This window comes from Hyalella azteca, unplaced genomic scaffold (assembly GCF_000764305.2).
Source record: "Hyalella azteca isolate HAZT.00-mixed unplaced genomic scaffold, Hazt_2.0.2 contig15709, whole genome shotgun sequence".
Taxonomy (NCBI): domain Eukaryota; kingdom Metazoa; phylum Arthropoda; class Malacostraca; order Amphipoda; family Hyalellidae; genus Hyalella; species Hyalella azteca.
Window position 1 is genome coordinate 218,934 of NW_025945551.1, and position 20,640 is coordinate 239,573.

A 20,640-nucleotide genomic window follows, 5' to 3' on the forward strand; every position below is an offset into this window, starting at 1 on the left:
AATATACCAGTCTTTGAGGGTTGTAGCGTTAGATCCATAGATGACACCATCCACACTCCTTTTCCAAAAGATACCAAGTTAGTGAAATTTCTTGCTTGTCATTCGAAGGAAATCCTTTGTCGATCAAACAAGCGTCGATGATAATTTTGATGTAACAACATCACTTGTCACGATACTTGAATAAATTAAGGGCCTCGTGCATCACTCATCGCGATGTCGGACCAGACCTGGGTCCTCGTGCATCACTCATCGCAATGTCGGACCAGACCTGGGACCTCTTGCATCACTCATCGCGATGTCGGACAAGACCTGGGGTCTCGTGCATCACTCATCACGATGTCGGAGCAGACCTGGGACCTCGTGCATCTCTCATAACGGTGTCGGACCAGACCTAGGACCTCGTGCATCACTTTCCCGATGTCGGGCCAGACCTGGGACCTAGTGCATCACTCATCGCGATGTTGGACCAGACCTGGGACCTCGTTCATCACTCATCAGCAATTACCTGGGACCTCGTGCATCACTCATCACGATGTCGGACCAGACCTGGGACCTCATTCATCACTCATCAGCAATTACCTGGGACCTCGTGCATCACTCATCGCGATGCCGGGCCAGCCTCAGGGTCGTGATGCCGCATCCTGATGTCCTCTTCACACATCGGTTGGCGGGCCAAGCGCCAGCGGCCCTCGGCAGAATTTTCGATGCGGTGCGCGTTTGTCGCCGCGACTTACAATGGCCGGAAGCCACCATTGGGTGTAATTGATGTATTATCCTTGGGCACTAAATTGTTGACAGTAAACCAGAGTCGGTAGGAACGAACTGACTGTTTCACTACTTAGCTTCGCATTTGAAATAATATTGATATTGAGATTTTATTCTTATTCCGAATTTTAGTTGTGGTGTGCTGCAGTATCAATAGAAAATGTGTTGCATCAGGAAATCGATCATTGACAATTTTTGTTATCCTCAATGTTCAAAAATTACTTGATAAATCAATAGTTAATCTAAAATATCCTCCTTTTCTACTATTGGGTAATGATTTCTAACAATATTTTAAAAACGAACTATTTATGGTCAGTTAAAATGGAGGATACACGTTCTTTCGAAATTTAAACATCTCGAATGCGGTTGCTTAACATATAACAACTTTAAACAACCTGAACATCTTACTTACATTCGATTGGTCAAGATTAATTTCAAATGTTTTACCTGTGATAATTTTTCCTTATTAAAGTTTCTGCTCAGTGAAATCTATTGCCTCGACTTTTTCTATTGCAAGCGACTTTTTCTATCAGTGTCTTTGCTTCTGTTGCTCTGCAGAGGCTGTTTTTTTTTCTATGCAGAGGCTGTTTTACCCACCAACTTCATCGAGTCATTCGATATTTTTCGGTTCTTTAAGGTTGAATGCTTTGAATTGATAAAATGAACTTGCATTCGTTATGCTTCTTCTACCTACATGATTTCAGTTGAACTCAATTTTATTAGTGTATTTATAGATGTTCCATAGTGCCTTTGAACTCCCTTTTTGCCTTCATTTGATGCAGTTTTTGTGCTATCGCTCCTGCCATTATACAATACGGTAATACTCGGCTTTACTTACTATGCCTTACCGTTGTGAAATTTCAGATTTCTATATCAGTTAATTTTCAGATGTAGCATCAGTTGTTGTTGATGGAAATTATGTTCTATCCGAAAAAATTTTTTCTAGGTCTATTTATCTCTTGATTTGGCAATAGCATTTACCAGTGAAGAGACGCATTTCCATCAGATAACACTGAAAGCACTAAAGATTATAATGATTATATAATTTTAACAGGTTTATTGATTGTTGTATTTGTTATAAAATAAGAAATGACTTTAAATTACCACGAATTTGACTTGTACAAATTTTAATTCTAGTATTTATCGCTTTCGTAAACCAGGCCGGATTTTTTCTTGAATTATTCGTTTAAGAAACCAGGTAGAATTTCTCTTGTTAAAAAATTACGGGCATTTTAGATGACTGTCTTATTTTAACTTAAACAAAATTCTGGGCCAGTTATAAATTTGTAATTTATTTCTCAACCTGGGGAAGCCCACCTATAAAAGTTTTACTCGAAAAATTTATCCATAAAAGTAAAATTCAGAATGATGAACGAAAAGCTTTTTTATAAGATTTTGCGGTAATTAATAGCTAACATTAGTAAGTGGGAGCAGTTTCACATGCACTAATTTCTCTAGTACGATCGAAGATTCATCTTTATTCTCAAGTTATAATCTTCCTCAGTCTATTTCTTGGGCCCCAAGCCTGGCAGTGAAGAGGAAGGTATACAAGAAGCACCTGTCATGTAGAGCTATTAAAACGCAGCTACGCTCTGCCCTTGAGAAGTCACGTGTTCGATGCGCATTTGCACTCCGCCCATTCATTCTTCTCTTCATTTAGTGGTTGGGCGCAGTTTAGTTAACCGCTAGTGCGTATAATTTCAGCTGATACGCAATATAATGGGGAAAATTTGTAGACTTTATTCTCGATTAAGTGACCCAAAGCGAAAAATTTTAATTAAAAATTAGTCGGGTTTATATAGTCATTATATATTTTTGAATTATAAGTAGTTAACATCAATGATGTCATAAATTTTGCATTTGTTGATGCAAGTTATGATCGAATGCATGAAATTTGAGACTGGGAAGCATAAAAATGGATCCATTTAGTTATTATTTTTGTGTTGCAATTTATTGCAATGCAACTTGAATTTGAAATTATAAGCTTGGAATTTTAAGGTAGCAATTACTGGCATATAATCAATTTTCAAGCACAATAACAGTGCACACCAATTCAATGTCACTCACGGCACTTGCAATAAATTTGAATTTAAATTATCCATTTCCAAGCAACCATTTTGTGAAAACCCTCCAGACAAATGACGTACACAACAACGTTGATAACGAGTTGATTTCGTTAAAATACCGTTCAATCAACTTCATTTCAACGTCGGATGGACGTCTCGTAGGAATCAAGTACTATAATAAGTTTGTGGCGCGTCTCGATCTCAATGCTGCGACATTCGTGAGAGCCTTCATGCAGTGCTTGGCTGCTGTGACTGCACTAATTGTAGATATCAGCTTGCGATGTCTCACACATCCTGCTCAACTGGCATGATGCTTTGGGAACCGTTACATGGTTTTCTGTGTCAGGCAGCCAAAGCAAGACCACATGCAACCTGCGTTCTCCATCGCTAGAAAGAGAGAGAGAGATTTTTTTGAAGTTTTTTTCATGTTTGGCGATGTAGTTTTTGTTTGAGATTAAGTAGGTTATTTGGCGTAGCTCGGTGAGGTGTATGGATGGTTTCAGGCTGAACCAAAGCGTAGCAACCTTCAGCCCTGAATTATCCAGCCATGTGATCGTAATATTCTGTCGGTTAATTAATCATCTATATAAAGAGTTTAATTCGCTTGAAGAATTATTGTTTGAAGTTTCTCCACCCAGATTCATTTAGTAATTGATAATACCAGAATTATGATATTTCGCACCGTTGTATGGTGTCAAACGGACCAGTACCTCACAAATTGATTATATGATTCTTTTATGCACTATCAGCGGTATAAATCTTGTTTGTTCTCCACATTACTACTACTAATCTCCTATTGAGAATCATTTATTTAACCCAGCATTTTCAAATTGATGTCTTTGGAATATATTTGAAACTTTTTCACAATTCGTGAACTTCCGGACGAGTTGAAAAAAAGTGCATTAGCAACTTGACGGCATTCGTGACGTCGAGTGTAATGCTGATCATAATACGCAACAGAGGAACGCAGCATGAAATATTTCTGATGAAGTCATGTAATTTAATAATTTTTCTTATTGAAAAAAAAAAATTCCGTTTTGATTTGTGTTTTGCTTGGCAATGGAGCGGCCGTCACCTAACTGTCGTCTGGCATCAACAAATAGTATCCCACTGAGTGCGTCTTGAATTCGTTGGTTGCTAGCTGCGTTGATACGCATTTCGCTCTTCACTCGCGCCTCTCACTTTCACGGATGGTTTGTTAAAGTTAACGAGCGGCTCTGCCTGTTCACGAGCGAAGTGCGAGCGACAGTTGATGTTCGGGAGCGCGCAGGAACACTCATCAAGAGGAAAGCTCGTGAACGTTGCACCTGCGAGTGTACATCAGTCTGTGAAAATCTCGGCAAGCTCTCGCGCAGAGTTATAATGTATACAAGACTAAAATAGTTCTCATACAAACGCTAAACCCTGCAACAAAGATTGCAACTAAGCTTGTTATATACTTTCTAGCGTCCCTATAAATATAGGAGAGAGTTTTCGCATGCTCGAGAACATGTCACGCGTATCTGTTCTGAAGTGCACGCGTGTGGAGGATTGTTGTTTGGGCTATCGAGCTCGTTCATTGTTCAGAGAGAATTCTCTGTGTGGGGTCGATCGTACGTGGTCGGCAACGAATGCCTTCGCGTTGGGCGCCAAACTTCTCAAACGAGTTGGTGCTATTTTTTCTGATAAAATGGTGACCGTGTGAAAAATATTGTTTAAGTTTGCTTTATTTATATTTCGCTGATCCTTATTCATTGCTCAGTTATGTTCGAAATATTCACCCTGCCGCTAAATAATAAACAAAAACTCTGGAAATTAGCTGTGTGAATGAAACAGTTGTTTTATGTTGACATTTGATTTAGCTGATAGTATTATAAATTGAGCCCTAGTTGATCTCTAATTGCAAACACCTGTCAAATTATAAACGTTGATCATTTTTTGTTAGATTAATGTGCAGTTATATCTGCAGGAATAATACTTGACTGTCCGTTAAATGTAGACGCTCCGCGAAATTTACCACCTAATGAATGGTGTACATGTCTAGTTAGAAATGACGTTCTAACAATGCATCAATTGAACATCACGTGTGATGATTGTTAAGCCGCAGGGAATGCGGAAGTCAACACTCAACACACTATAGCAGATCTCGTCACGAGACATCAGGATTTCAAGTGTTCGACGCCACGTCAACTGCCTGTGACGAAACCTCGCCCATCTCATGCTTATCGTAGGCTTATCGGCGGCCATTGGATGGCCACTATGAGTCCTGTCGATGCGATTAACTGACTTTCGATGACCACTATATATAGCCGGCCACATAGTTCTTATCAGAAACTTTATACTGCTTAAAAAATTCAATTGCATCGCAAGTATGAATGATACAGCAATTTTGATTATTATTCTTCCCAATTATCATCAGTTCTTGGTGTATTTAACGATTTAGTCAACTCGTTGATAAAGTTTTAAAAGAAAATGCGATTTTTAAAAGTTCTTTAATTATTGCAAGCTAAATTCTAAATTATTAATTTCGTGTCAAAGTGTTTGTGCTGGTTGGTTGGTCCTTGGACGAAAAATATATTCTTGTATGAATTGCGCTCCTCTCTTTTTCGAAGAATCCTCAGCTCTCCAAAAAAAACTAGACTGTCTAGAGTATTTTCACGTATTGTAGCTGTTCAAAGAATCCCCGACTTTTCAAAACACTCTAGACGTTTCTAAGCATAATGGCTGTTAGAAGAATCATTGACTATTCATGGCTGTTTACTTGAAGCATCCTCAACTCGAACATCTGTTGCACTGCTGCGTTATAATTCTTCTGAGTTTTTCCTTGTGTGGGATTGACTGCTTTGTTCGTTTGCTTTAGCTTCCAAGATTTGATAATACCATTCATTGGTCTGAGCGGTTTGGATGAATTTTCTTGTTAAATTGAAGTTTGTCTGTCTCGCTTGGAAAAATGATCTGTTTTACACCATATAGAGCACTTTTATCATAAGCACAATTGAAGAACTTATAACTTAACTTGAAATTGAACTGAAATATGTAATTGAAATTGAAGATAACTAATTCATTATTCGTCCGTATGCCTGATATATTATTTATCTTAATTCGTGAAAGAAAAAAGCAAAAGTGAGTTTGCCGCCATATTTGGTGCTGCGTCGCCAGACTTCTTTGTACCTCCCACGCAACGAATGGTCGCTTGACAGTGAAAGTTGCCAACTGACCACCAAACTGATCTCTAGAAACCCCGAACTTTTCGGATTTTTTTTTTTCAAAATCCGTGTCGCAAACAATCTAGAGCCCTTGTGAAATTGCAAACATACTTCAGAAGGAAAATTCAAACGCATTTGGGGAATTTAATTTATTGACCAGTGTGGACTCGAAAAGGTACTATTCAAACTCGAATGGTTTTCTGTCAAATTTACTTTATGCCTAGAGCTGTCGATTAGAAACTTTTGGTGTTCTATGCTGAAAACGTTCTTACTCATTGTTACCTTGATAATTGTTGGGATTTCATCTAAACTTTGCTCTGGGGTGCCTTGCATGGAGTGCATTTGATGGGTTTTGTCTTTAGCCATTCGCCGTGTTATGAAATAGCGAATCATTGTTCCTCATCTAAAACATTTACTGTGGCATTCCTTCACTTCACCTATAATGATACATTTCCTTGAGGCATATTTGGCGTTTATTCAATATATGAAAAAGTACCTATCATACGTGAGTCAAATTCAGTGAAGTAATTCAATCAATGTTTTTTTGTGGCTAAAGAGTTTTTAAAATTATATGTAAAAATATTATAAATTGAAATTAATTATTAAATAATAAATCGCACAGAGTACGAAGGAAGATTCTTGAAATTAAATTACGATATCGCGTTATGGTGCAAAATACCATGGGCTGAATTATAATTCGTAACATCTTATTTTTGCGACATCTTCTGCTGTGTTTCACACGGAAATTTATTGGGATGGAACTATTGTATTGACCAGCAGACTGAAGTAGCAGACCGGTCCCAGCGGTGCACAGCTTTTACTTTCCAAATGTATTGAATTTTTTTATTTTAGCTCTGAAATAGTACATCTCATAGTAGATATTGTCATTCGAAATCAAGGACCCATATAGGCAAATAAATTACGTGAAATTTGTACTTCACTAAAAATTCAGCAATAATCGTAAAATGAATAAATCCTGCTGACAAACTCTCGTTTTGATTTTAAATTTTGCCCTAAATTGGTTTCATCTTCGCTCATAAGTTCCTCAATGGAAATTTTTGTGGTCAAGGGCCATCAAAGACGAGCTCGAGGTCGGCCAATGATCGCCCATCGAAGTCTCTTGAACCCTAGCTACTGCTGCAGGGAACGTGTGGTTGACCACAACTCCTCATTACCGCTTGTTGTTTTCATCTTCCCTATTGTTATTCTTTGCTTAGTTTGGACATTATTGTGTGGCTTAGGACTTAAAGGTTACTAAATTATGTAGGCAGTGTTCTACTGCATGATGCTTTGTCTGCTTCATTTGATTATCTGCTGAAGTGCAATGGTGAGTGAGTGGGTGTCTTGTACGAACTTCTCGTGCTCCAAATTTGCATTTGATTTGGAAGTCCGCTTCAAAGCTTGCTTGCAAGTTCAAGGTGAAATCAAATTTTATCAAATTTTACCACTCCACATTTTCCCGTCTCAGCATTCCATCGCAGTCTTACTCTTCACAACGACAATTATTAAGTTTATTACTTCACTTGAAAAACTGTACTTTGAGTAATGCTTGTAACTGCATATGTTTTGATTTACGATTGCAATGCAAATCAAATTTTTGACTCGTTTTGATCACATCATGTTTTATTTTTTTAAATTCCCATAAATGTTAAGATGCATATTAGACTGTACTTAATTCGAAACCTACAATTTAAAAAAAGAAACACAAAGAACATGGAATGCATTATTCCCATGCAACCGCACGTTGCTCGTGCCACCTTTTTCTACAGACGTTAACTCAAGTTAATAGATTTCGATACGATAGATAATATGAACATGGTAAATACATGGTAAATGTACGCAATTAGATGTGAAGCTTAGCTCAGTTATCAAAAATGTGTTGTGTTCTAGTAGGGAATATGAAATTAATTTTGGTTGTATTTTCGCATATCTATGCCTTTTGCAATCATTTAAAAGCGGTTACTTTTTCACTTCGGCATTTCTTCAATACTCTTTGTTCAATATTCACCCACGAGAATGGCTGTCAAGTTCTTTTAATTTAATTGCTTGCATGCAGTCTCTTAGACTTTCGATTCAAATGAATACTTAGGAGTATTTCAGCACAAAGAAACTTCTTTAAAAGTCCAAGTGAAGTCATAAATTTGCCAGCTTTAACGGCATGTTTTGACTGCACTGCTCTCCGCATGTCGAGATTGGTAGCGCTCTCTGTAGCGACTTCTATACTTGTTAGAACTAAAGCCAATATTTCACTGTGATGACCTCACATTGTAGTGCTCAGGTCGTCTTTGTTTACTGTATCTTTTCAGAGCGATCGTTCGTCTTGCTATTGAGGAACCTTTGCTTTGACTTTGAAGCTCAGGGAACCTTTGTGCTGGTCATCTGCAATAGCGGTTTGTGGTTGCACCAGAATTTTGTTCTGTAGGAGAAGAATGGATTTCAGTTTTTCTGTAGCGTTATTATTTTTAGTGTTGAATGTTAGTATTGTATGAAATTATCATGTTTCGACCGGCTGTTTCTAACGTGTACGTAACATAATTTGATTTTGAAAATCACTAACTAAAGCGAAAAAATTGATGTCGTTGGTAAGTGCGACAAAATAATCACGTTATAAATCCCACGATGCTGCATTCGATTCAGCATTGGCTTATTATTGGCACAGCTGGCATTTTCGAAAATATCCGTTATCTATTAAAATCACTTGATTGCTTAAATCGCAAGTTTATAAGAATTTAAAAGCAAAGTAAACAGCAAAAAATTCACATCATTTCTTAAGAATTTGAACTGAAAATGGAGCTGGACTCTGAAACGTTTTCATTCTTAAGAAATTGTGAATTTTTTTGGCGGTTTTCTTTGCTTTTAAAATCTTGATCTGCTATCAATGACCGCATACCCTCATAATATTCCACACTTTAGCTCCTAAAGCCCTTGCCGCAATATAGTTCATATGTAGCCTAGGAACTCCAATTCCACGGATTTACTTTGTTTTTGCCTTTGAAATTGTATTTAATTTCTACCAAGCTTCTTTTTGTAGCACACGCAACGTATAAAACTCCGTGCATTTGAGCCATGAACGTTGAAATAAAATGTCATTCACACGTCTTTGAGATTATTTAAGGATTCCAAGATTATTACATCTGTTTAATCGGCCGGGAACAGGTTAAAATATGAAATAATTTTTGAATAATGGCCTATTTTCATGGCATATTTTCTTAAAGTCAATCAATTTAAATATTGTATCTTATTTTGCTGTTTTGGCTATTTTCAATTAGTTTTAATTTCTTCCGTGTAAATTTTGTTATACTTGTATTCACTAAGTTATTTTTTTAGTTTGTGTAGCGCGCAGTACGAAATTGTGCGTATTACAGAATGGAAAGAATATTAACGTTGCTATTAGTCAAAAAAGATTATTACTATTTAATGAATGGACGTACGTTAACGTTACTATTAGTCAATAGAATCACTCATCACTCGAATAGAACCTAGTCGAATCTTGTGAAAATGATTGTCACCTCAAAAAAATCTATTAACTTATAATAAACTTTTTCTGCATTCGATTAATGCAGTCATTCATTTTGTTTAATGGTAGAAGATTTTAAATAAAATGAATTGGGAGCGAACCTCCGTGCGAAGCGTGAAGATTTCAGTTGTAAAACAACCTTCTCAGTTCTATGCAATTCATAATGAATTCAATTGTATAATATTATACTAGTCACCTGATATACATAATTTATTAATATATTTTACTTCTAATCTCGTTTAATGCAGAATTTTTCGCGTGAATGACATACATCACATGTGTGAGTGATTTATGAGCATCTAGAAGAAAAGTTAAAAATGATTTTTTTTATTCACTTCCATTGGCTGCGAAACTTTAAGATTACTGTAAAAATATGCTTTTTAGTTCAGTTCAAAGTATCGAGCAGTCAAATATGAACATTTTAAGCCATTATGAAAATCGTGTTGGTGTTCATTTGCGCAAGCTGTTTGATTCATAAAAGGCTATGCGTGGCAGAGTTTTCAGCGCGTGTTTTAGAAGGCGTTCCTCGTGTGTGTATATATATATATATATATATATATATATGGCCGTATCACATTCAACTTGTACTATTAAGCTGTCGCGGGTTTTCTGTACGGTTTAGTTCGATATTTATGAATGTGTTTACCCAGCACTTCAAGCGCCTGTCACTTAGCGCGGGTGCGTTCGGCACTCGCATCCAAATAGAATTATTTTCAGCAATATACCAATAGATCTTATTATTCTCTCACCATTCACTTTTTCATTTTTAATGTTTCTTTTCTAATTCGAATTTAACTTAATTGTGAAAATAATCACGATAAAAGATTTCTGTTCTGTTGATTCTGTGCAAAACCGATATCGGTTCATACGCATGGGGTATTTTGTGTTTTAAATGTCTTGTTCATTTCTTATATCCCTTAAATGTATCATTACTTACGCATTTCTTATTCCTAAAAAATTTTATTCCTCTCTTCCATGTCTCTCAATGGCACAGAATAATGCTAATCAATTGCATGATTCTATTTTGATTGTGCATTCGATTTTCATTTACGATTATTTGTCTTTAGTTCCATTGCAATCATCCGCGAGAATATCGAGGATATATAAAAAGCATTATCAGCCAGAATATTAATTAATGTTGAAAAATTTTCAAGTCAGTTCATTTGTTGTATAGTTTGACCTTTCTACGGTTGTATGGCTATAGAATACACATAACCGTTAGGTAAATTTTCTGAAGATGGACGTTAATTTGCCTAACGAAACAACACGTTAATTAGACTCCGGAATGAGTCCAGTGCTTGTTAAGAAAGCGATGCTCTTAACCGAGTATTTATGATACTTTCGTTCCGGGAATCGTAAGTGTGAAGCATAATTCAGTGGTTGATGTGAGAAGTGTGTCAAATATGTGTCAGGAAGACTCACAAAGTTACGAGCATTGTTTTAGGCTTTATTTGTCTTGACTATTTAGAGTGTGAGTGAACCAAGCTCCTATTCCCACACGCGAGGCAGTAAAGTGTAGTTTTAGTTTAGCTAAATCATATATTTGTTTTCTCTCTTACATTTGTTGAAATTGCGTTCAATTGGGTGCATATGTCCTTTCCACTGGGAAAGATTTTCCCATCTCTCACGGCTCAGCCACAATTAATTAGAAATTACTGTGGAAATTCGTTTCGAGTCACTACAGTCACTTAGGCTTTAATCTGTTGATGTGCTACATCACCCATGTTTTTCTGGTACTTATTAGTTGAAATCACAAATCGCAGTACTAATATGCGATTTCAATAAAATTCTAATAAAAATGTATTAGAAATTATTCGCAAATCGCAGTAATAATCGCAACTGGTGTTCCAGTGACGAATTTCAGTCTTTAAAATAAATTTTCCCCGCAGTGAGATTCATCCGGTGATGCCATATTCCAAACTATTTGTTTTCATAGATCGTTTCTCAAGTCTTTGCACATCCCAAAACCGATGCCTTGGCATCTCCCAATCTCTGTTATCTTGTGATTGGCAGCTTAGCTCGACAGGCTCTCTGCTGCTGTCCAAATCCCCGCTTCCTGATGCCTACGATAATGTGTACAACGAAGGGGACATGTAGCGTAGATCTTGTCCGACTTCAAGACGTCCGGGCGGGACAGGAATCTCTTGTCTGCTGCTCAACTGCTTAAGTAGGGTCGCTATTATTCTCGAGTTAGCTTCTATGTATTACGTCTAGCCGTCTGGTCAGCTATGCTCTCATTCGCTATAGATTCTAAAGGGATCTTATTTATTGCTTATCCGTGCCCTGTAACTCGAGACAGAGGAGGTTTGAATGGATGATTTTCCTTGTATTCAGATCATCATAACTGTGGGGCGGTGATATATTTTAAATTGGAATTCGTACGAACGATAAGAAAGAGATTTGCAAGCAAATGATTGCAGTGTCTATTACTTCACTCCATCCTCCTTTCTCTGTTGGAGTTCACGCATCAGCGCATGCGCTACTGACCTGAACACAGGCTGAGTATGGTGAAGCTAAACGCACTTTTTCCAGCACCCTTCGTTAGCGTAACTCAGGCATGGACTCTCATTCTTCTCTCGCGTTGCATGGTTGCGTTGCGCCATTCCTAGTCGCTTGCTACACTCGTGTGCTCTAATGAGCTTTTTTTATTAATACTCAATGAAAACCAGAGGGTAGTGAAGCTTTGCAGTGCATTGTCAAATACTCACAAGCCATACCTCATTAATAAAAGAGGTGAAACGCCTGGTATAAGTGCTCTACGCAACTGTAAACTTGTGGCAAAAACTTAATTGCAGTTATTCATTTTTTCAAATATTACGACAAAAAGTTGCCGTTGAATCAGGAATAAGTGCTAGTGACAATCAGTTGATAAAAGATACCTAGTTATATGATGGTATGATTTTTGCTTTGCAGATGGGGAAATATTCGTTTTATTCCAAATTAAGCTTATTATAAATGTTTTGCGAGTAATATCCTCAAATTATCTTGTAGTCCACTTAGCGAGCGTCAAAAAAGAAGTAAGGAATCACTTTGTTTGACTATTTCTCGAATTTATTTGCTTAATGTCTACATACGTTTTTTTTATTAAATTTGATTTATAATTTAACTGTTTGTATTTAATGCTTAACCAAGTTGAGTTCCTCGAAGTAGGAGTTGTCCTAGAGGCCGTGAGTGAGCCAGCGTTTTGAACGCGCGCTTTCATTCAGATTTCGGGGAAACCCCTACAACCAACCGTGAAGTATTGCTGATCAAATTATAGAATAAGTACGCATTGATAAATTTCCAACAGATGCTTATAATTATTGCCAACCTGAGGCACATTATCGTACAATCACTTCAGCTATTTACATGAAAGGGAAACTTGTGTTATATACCTGTGCGTTCTAAGCAGCGTTTCATTAATTTAATCAGTTGTAACAATTAATTCGATGTTAAGTGAAGTGGAACAAAAAACTGGCATCACAATTTCGACGGATTTTAATTTATGTGTATGTTTCAATCTCTGAATGTGTTTTGACTTTGGTGCTTAGGTATCCCGTACAGCCCTCCGGCGACCAGAGTAACCACCTCTACTGTAGACGCTCAGGAAGCCGTTGATCGCCTCTTCGGGGTCGGCCGCGCCAAAGTTGTTGATGCCATCACTTCTACCAAAGTCACGGAACACGAAGTAATCCTCGTGAACGGCACGCCCGTGCAACTTGTTGGACCCGATGGCGATGCACTCAAGAAGGCCTTACTAGAAGGCCGTCTGCCCGACCAAAGTATCATCAACAAAGTTTTAGCTTCTGTACTGGGACCTGAGTTGAAAGGCGTCACTAAAATGGAGTCCAGTGTAACAGTGAGTTCAAAAGTTACGACAAGGGACACTCTTACGGTCCACCATAATGGCAAGGTTATAGATGAGAGAACTGCCGAGAACAAATACGACACTGTGTTACAAGGGCATATAGATGACACTTTCAAAGCAACAGACGCCATTCGGTCAATATTTTCATCGGCTTGTACTACTCCAAATTCTTCCCCGCGGCCTCCACTTCGCGCGAGTCGAACTTCGTCGACGACGAGCAAGAAATCTTCGTCAAGAGCCTCATCCCGCACAAGCAGGTCGCCCTCTAATACCAGTAAACCTCCGTCGCCAAATTCTTTCCCTAGTAACAGCGGCAGCTCGTCTCCAGCCATCCCTTATCGTTCAAGTCGAATATCTACTTCATCAGGATCATCTGGTTTGGGATCCTCTTCAGGTTGCTCTTCCGGTGGCAGCCCTCCCATTGACCCAATATCTTCTATTTTAACCATGGCATCGCCAAATGCCGTCAGACTTAATGTATCCAGCGCCCCAGAAAGTTCTAAGGGTGTTGGAAAACTTTCGTTGCCATCTTCGTCGATGCAGTTCCTCGTTCCTTCTGTGACATCACTTCTTCCTCCTCCATCCCCTCTGGTTGAAAGCCTGGCGAAAGCTGATCTTAACAGAGATGAAGTGGATTCAGTTCCAATAAACATCAACGGACGCTGCAAGGTTTTCAATGTGAGTACACAAATTCTTAACTTATTCCATGACAAATTTCCTGTGATGGGTGTTTTGATGTTTTCCAGGCTGCAAATTTTTTGAAGAATTTCAGGCGCGTCCTCCATTTCCTACAATTTTAAAATGACCTGTGTGAAATTTGGGATAATAAATAAGTTTGTTTTTTCTTAACGACTCCTACTCTTTGGTGGCGAATTAAAAATTGCATCTCAAAATCCTTGCCCCTCCCCTTATTCCATTGCTTAATGAATATCATTGTAATTAATCTCAAGGTCCATCATTTTAAATGAAATCTGATGCAGCTAGCATACCTGATATGGTTATGAACATAATTTTTTCCTGCGTTGGCATAAGAACAAAATTAAAGTTGAATTTTGGGTTCTGCTATTCCTGCTGGACGACCATCTTGTAAATTTTCCCAAACAGCCAAATGATCAATTCGGAAATTATATACACGTGGAAAATATCTTAAAGTCTTGCGACTCACTGCATCTAATTTAATCTTTTTGTTCATCAAAATTTTTTTATTTATAGTTTTTTACGTCCAGGTTTTTATTTATGTTGCGTCCAGGCCGCAAGGTAATTTTCTGTCGAAGTCTCAGAGGTCGGCATTGCAAATGAGCTCCGTACTTGGAAGAGGTAAGCGTCCCTGCGAGTATTGAATGGTTTTCCTCTTCATTATTATCACGAAACATTCCACCTTCCGCTGACTGCTTGCCTATACACTCTGTACCATGCGAGACAAACTCTTTATTTATTTAATCTTACTTTTTGCTTAAATTCATATTAAAGCTCCCAGAAACATCATTTTCAAAAAATTGTAGACTGGTAAACAACTCCAGTAAGTAGAAAATTGCATCATTTATGTCACACTCATCATGCAGGTAGAGTATTTGAATTCTACTAGACTCACCTGTAGAGTGGATCGGATTCGCTCGTATATTGCAATTCATTTTTATTCTGACAAGTTCATTGATTTATATACTCTCGTAGAAATTAATTGATGACATTCGCTTCATTCTTGTTCGACTGACCACGACGTTGGAATATCCAATGATTGGCGTTTGCTGTAGCTTTTTACCACTTGACGTTCCGAAGACCTCTTGCTGTTTGATGTCGCCCAGGCCTCTCACCTCTTGATGTTTACTGGCCTCTTACCACTTATTTTTTTACCAAGACCTCCAGCTTTTTGAAGACCAGGCATTTTACCCGCTGCCGTCGCTCCGCCCTTTTGGTCAACCATGTGACCTCTCGGCGGCGCTCAACCTTGAACCTGCGGGTGACTTGGCGGTTGCGAACGCACCAAGGTCATCAAACACGCTGATTCTTTACCTTGTAAATACTAAAAGGGGTGAAATAATAAACATTTAATCTAGTCAGCATGGTAATATGAAATATATACACTCATACTGTAGCTGAATTAGTGTTGAACTGGCATTTCATCAAATACACGCTGATACTTTACTTTACCTTTGTAAATACTAAAAGGGGTAAAATAATAACCATTTCATCTAGTCAACCTGGTAATAAAATGAATTATTTACGATTTAATTGGCAATTTCAACTGATATATGGTTATGTAAGGTTTCCAATGATATACCCATGTTTTAGGAAAGAATGATAAATTCAATTTTTTTCAAAGTTCAATTTTGTGAAAAATTAAAACTATCATTAATGCATAATGTATATAATATTTTACATCATAATAGCCATCCGGTAGAGCAAGCCTTACTCGTGTTATATAATTCCATGGAATTGTCATTAAGATTATAATTGTAAATATCATGAGCGTTAGCTTGTATAAAAATTTCTACAATAGAATTTAATGTGATATTTTGCTCAAAACTGGGGCTTTGATTTGAAAGAGGATGAGCTAAATCTTCAGTGCGCGGTTAATTTAGAGTTTCAAAAGAGACTATCACTTATTAGTTAAATCTGAAGAGAGTGATTAATCCTGACATCATGTGTTTCAAAATATGACAGTGAAAGAAAATTCTTCAAGATGGAGCAAATGATAGTTGATTAGTAGATATAGATACATCTGGTGCGTCTTATCTATGCATCAGATGTAAAATATACAAATTCGAAACCCATTTCTGCCTAAAGGCACAAATTCATTCTTTTATTTATTTATTTATAATGATTTCATACTTAACTTGAAAGCTAACGACAGAGACACTTGCAATTCAATATTGCATGAAGACAAGCTTTGGATGTCAGCATAAATACAAGTACATAAGTAAATCTGCAGGGGAAAGTCAAGTAGCGACTCAAGTGTTGACAGAGACTTCATTGATAATGAATGCAGTGGCGACTTAACAGCTGCTGNGAATCACTAATCTGTGCTACATACAATCCTTGAATCACTAATCTGCGCTACATACAATCCTCGAATCACTATATTCTTTACTATTGGAGAACATAAAATAAATGGACGCGTAGCTAAGTTAAATGAAAATTACATCAAATAATCTGTCTACTCTTTTGTACTATATTTTACTGCGGTTGCTTACACTTCGAATGATTAATTTTAATTTGTCTCCCTTCACTATGCTATTCAATTAAATAAGTTAACTCCATACTGTTAATTTACGGTTGATCAATATTGTGAATGCGTTAGAATTCTGGTCATAAATACTTGTGTATATTTGGTTTAAATACTCGCTTCTTGTCACATTCACTTGCGGAGTGTTCATCCAGTACGCGCGACTGCTTAGAATTCATGTTCTCTAATATTATTTTACCTATTGGTAAATGCGTTTGCTGCATGTCTCTCTCAATTGTCTCTCATTGGTGAAAATCTCATATTACAGTTTTTTTTCTCAAACATCAGCCACTTGTTTAGAGTGTACGTTGTTGCTACAATATGCAAGACCTTCACACACACCATTTGTGATGTAACTCTGGCATACATAGTGTAGCTATGAAGTGTGTAATTTAGGATGAAGTATATGATATAACCATAACCTATTTTAGATATCTCTGAAAATTTTTTGCAAGATATAGCTTATGTAACATTTGGAGTTGATATAGGCAGGGTGATTTAGCTTTAATGTACGTCGAAATTGAAAGGATTCATGATGACGATATCGCACTTCCGGCTCACACTTTGATGATTTGTTGAGACAAGCATCAGTATAGCATCAGCATCAACGGCTGCATCAACAGGCGCTCAGGGTGGTGCTATGCAAACAACGTGCATGTGATGTGTAAACAAAACACGCGTGGCCTCTGTAAACAATGGTGCAAAATTCTGCCTTCAGCCTCAGCAACGAGATGACTAGCGTGTCTTGATTGTCGTAAAATGTTGTTGTACACAAATCTTCTTCTTTGTCTGCTCGTAAAATTCTTGGAAGGGGTTGCAATGCTCGGAGCTTTGTTCATAATTGAGTCTGTGCAGCAAAGAGATGATGTTTTATGTGTTCAAAGTGCACAACATTTATATGATGCTGTCCTGAATATAGTTTTCTGTATCGTTTGGATTCATTTCTTGATTTATTATTGCATTTGCATGAGATAATTTTGATCTGGGATGATATGGAGAAAGAAAATCCACTGTTTGATCATTTTTTTACGAATCGATACGGTATTATACTTGCGTTTTTACAAGGACGATTCAAACGTTATCAGCGTTGTCACTGATAAAAATGTACTCACTTGGCGACGGCTAATTTGGTTTGTTTGAGTTGTGCGTAGCCTGTTTTTGTCGCAGGGATAAATAAGTCGTGTATAAACACGTATAATTTTAGATCTGCATAACAATCACGGTGCTTGTTCTATTTTTCGCTTCTCATATTCTGAAGATGAAATTCCATCATGATTCCGTGCAAATGTGATCCTAATGTGATGCGGGCTCCATAACAAATCCTTAAGATACCGTCAATAAAACTTCAGTAATTACGCAAACATTAGTGATCGAGGAAATGTATACCCACTAATTTTTCATTTTCCGGTTATAATATAATTGACATTTCATTCTATAGGGACTCCGTTGGTTTTATGTCTTGCAGAAGGACTGTAATGAAGCTCAATTAATCGTCAGTTGCAGAATGGTCTTGAAAATTATGTTTAATTACTCGTAGAAAACTAAGCCATTTTTCGACCTTGATTGGCGGGTCTGAAAAAAGGCACATTTTGCGCTATAAAACCAACGACGTGCACACCGCAATTGCATCGAGAAGATAACGGTTGTTCTGTTTCATAAGTGTCAGTGTTTGCTCAGCACACAGAGTTGCTCTTAAAGCCAAGCCATTATCATGTTCTCGTCTCGATAATAAGCGCTTGTTCAAACCTACAACCCATTGCTAGCTGACCTCCATTTCTTATCGTATACTCATTCATTGGGGCGGCCAACTGTCAAGGTCTTCGTTTTGCAACTGTTTTGCATCCAATAAGATATAAACCGGTTCTTAAGCGAGGATTCTTGGGTTCTGTGAGGCAGTCATGGTATGAAAATATCACAGGATGAAAATTCATAAGCAATTTAATTATGTTTTGACGTTTGGGAAATTATGAAGAATAAGTTTTTGGAATCTAAGCTTAGAAATAAGTGGTGGAATTTTTGTGGGCGTTTCCACCTTACATATTTTTCTTACGACAGTGATGAAGTTAAGCCAATTGCCACGCATCGATCGTTGATTGCTGATCTTTTCATAAAATATAATTCAAGGGATTTGAAAGATTGACCGTTAATGAGATGGTCTAACAATAATCGTAAAAACTTATAACGTCCAAAATATTTCATTTTTGGTTCTATGAAATTCTGATTTGAATTTCTAGGGATGTGCACCTGAAATGTTATCGTGTAAAGTATTTGGCATCGTATTGTATATCAGCAAGCTATGACGTCATCCATATATTACCCCTGCATTGTAACATTATAAGCTACGAGAGGCTTTGAAGTGTGAAGCATCCAGCTCTCTTGACATGCATTGCCACGCACACTGCGCTTATGGAATGCACACCCACATGAGATGTGAAGTGTGCAACCTGATTGTTAAGTGCATTGACCCTAGCGTTCACTCTCTCTCTCTATCTCTCTCTACATCTTGAACTGAGTATGTTATCGAGGCAAAGACTTGAGTTGATGTTTAGACTGTGGTATTCTTGGGAAATAATTGCGTTTTTAATGTATTAACTTTATAAATTTATTGTACTAAGTGCATTGACCCTAGCGTTCACTCTCTCTCTCTCTCTACATCTTGAACTGAGTATTCTATCGAGGCAAAGACTTGAGTTGGTGTTTAGATTGTTGTATTCTTGGGAAATAATTGCGTTTTAATTGCATTAAGTTTATGAATTTTATGAATCGTTTGAGGTTCCTGTTCACTCGAGCATAGGCTAAAAACTCCATTAACTATTAAACATGTTCAATGCAGGTACGAATGCTTCTAGGCACGGCGTATTACGTATTAAGGCGTAAAATTTGTGTAGTTTTCGCGAAAAGTTGGAAACTTTAATATGATTTGTATGATTTGTTCTTTAAAAGTAAAACGAAATATCTTCCTGTTGATTAGAATTGCGAACAAATATCTAGTATTCGTTTTTGTAAGCAATGTAAAGAAAATAATTCAAGTTGATTGCAGATTGCAAATTAATATTTCAGAATCTTGGTCAAGCATGAATTGTGAATGGAAGCGTCAAAATTACAGCACATCGAAATTTGACAAAAACTATCATAGATACAAACGGATGGCTTGGAGAGACTACAGAATGTAAAATATTTTGAAAAGCTGCTCATTCATTATTAAAGAGAACATGTGGCTCAATGATACGATGAAAAAGTTTCAATCTAGCATTAATGGGAACATCGATACGGTCTGTTGCTATACATGAATCTTTTACTAACACTTAAGGTAATTTGGAATGGAACTTCCTATAGATTAAAATCTGTTTTAAGTATCCGATCACCACTGAAGATGAATACATCTAAGGTTAGTACAATTTTTCTTATGTATAAGAATAACCTACGCAGATTCCGCCTCGGACAAGAATTGGCCTGTGAGTGATACTGAGTGTACGAAGCGCAGACTGAGAGAAATGAGAGGAACAATGTCCAATTAGCAATGCACTTTTGCCCTTGTATGGGTCATCCTGATCCTTTTTTGGCCTGACAAAATTGTGTGCCAGTGCCGCTCACAGCTTGTGCTCTGGGTAACCCACTAGGTAAATGACGTAGAAACAACGGTAAATTAACGTCGAATCTCCGTTTAATTCACCGTTATTCAATGTTAGATGTCTGGAAGAGAAAGTTTGTCATTATTTGGACAGCTTGACCTATTCTTATTTTTGAGTGAGGACTATTCAGGTCTGTGTAGTTCAGTGTAGGCGAGATCTTATAGGGCGTTGCTGTTTCTCTCGCCTAACCGTGAAAAGATCTTTCGTTCATCTCGTGTGGATGAACTTGTCTGCTGTTCTTCTTTTTCAAGCTCAAAAAGTGTAATATTTTGGTCTTTTTAGCGCATTTTCTCATTTATTGAAAAATAGGCGCTATTGTGCTCGTCATGTCCATCCGTCCGTCCGTGACTTCACGACACGGACGGACGAGAAAATGCGCGCTCTGTCACTCACTGCTGTGAGTAC

The 20,640-nt window shown here is 37.4% G+C and overlaps 1 protein-coding gene across 4 annotated transcripts in view; it reads left to right on the forward strand.

Moving 5' to 3' along the window:
• LOC108670723 (ras-GEF domain-containing family member 1B) overlaps positions 1-20,640 on the forward strand; it is a 303,823-nt gene that overhangs the window by 191,392 nt on the left and 91,791 nt on the right. The window contains exon 2 of one of the 4 annotated variants that reach the window (XM_018158212.2): positions 13,064-14,058. The exons of the other annotated variants lie outside the window; for them this stretch is intronic. Within the exon in view, the coding sequence (XP_018013701.1) occupies positions 13,064-14,058 (995 nt within the window). The remainder of the gene's footprint in view (positions 1-13,063; positions 14,059-20,640) is intronic. 4 annotated transcript variants of the gene reach the window in all.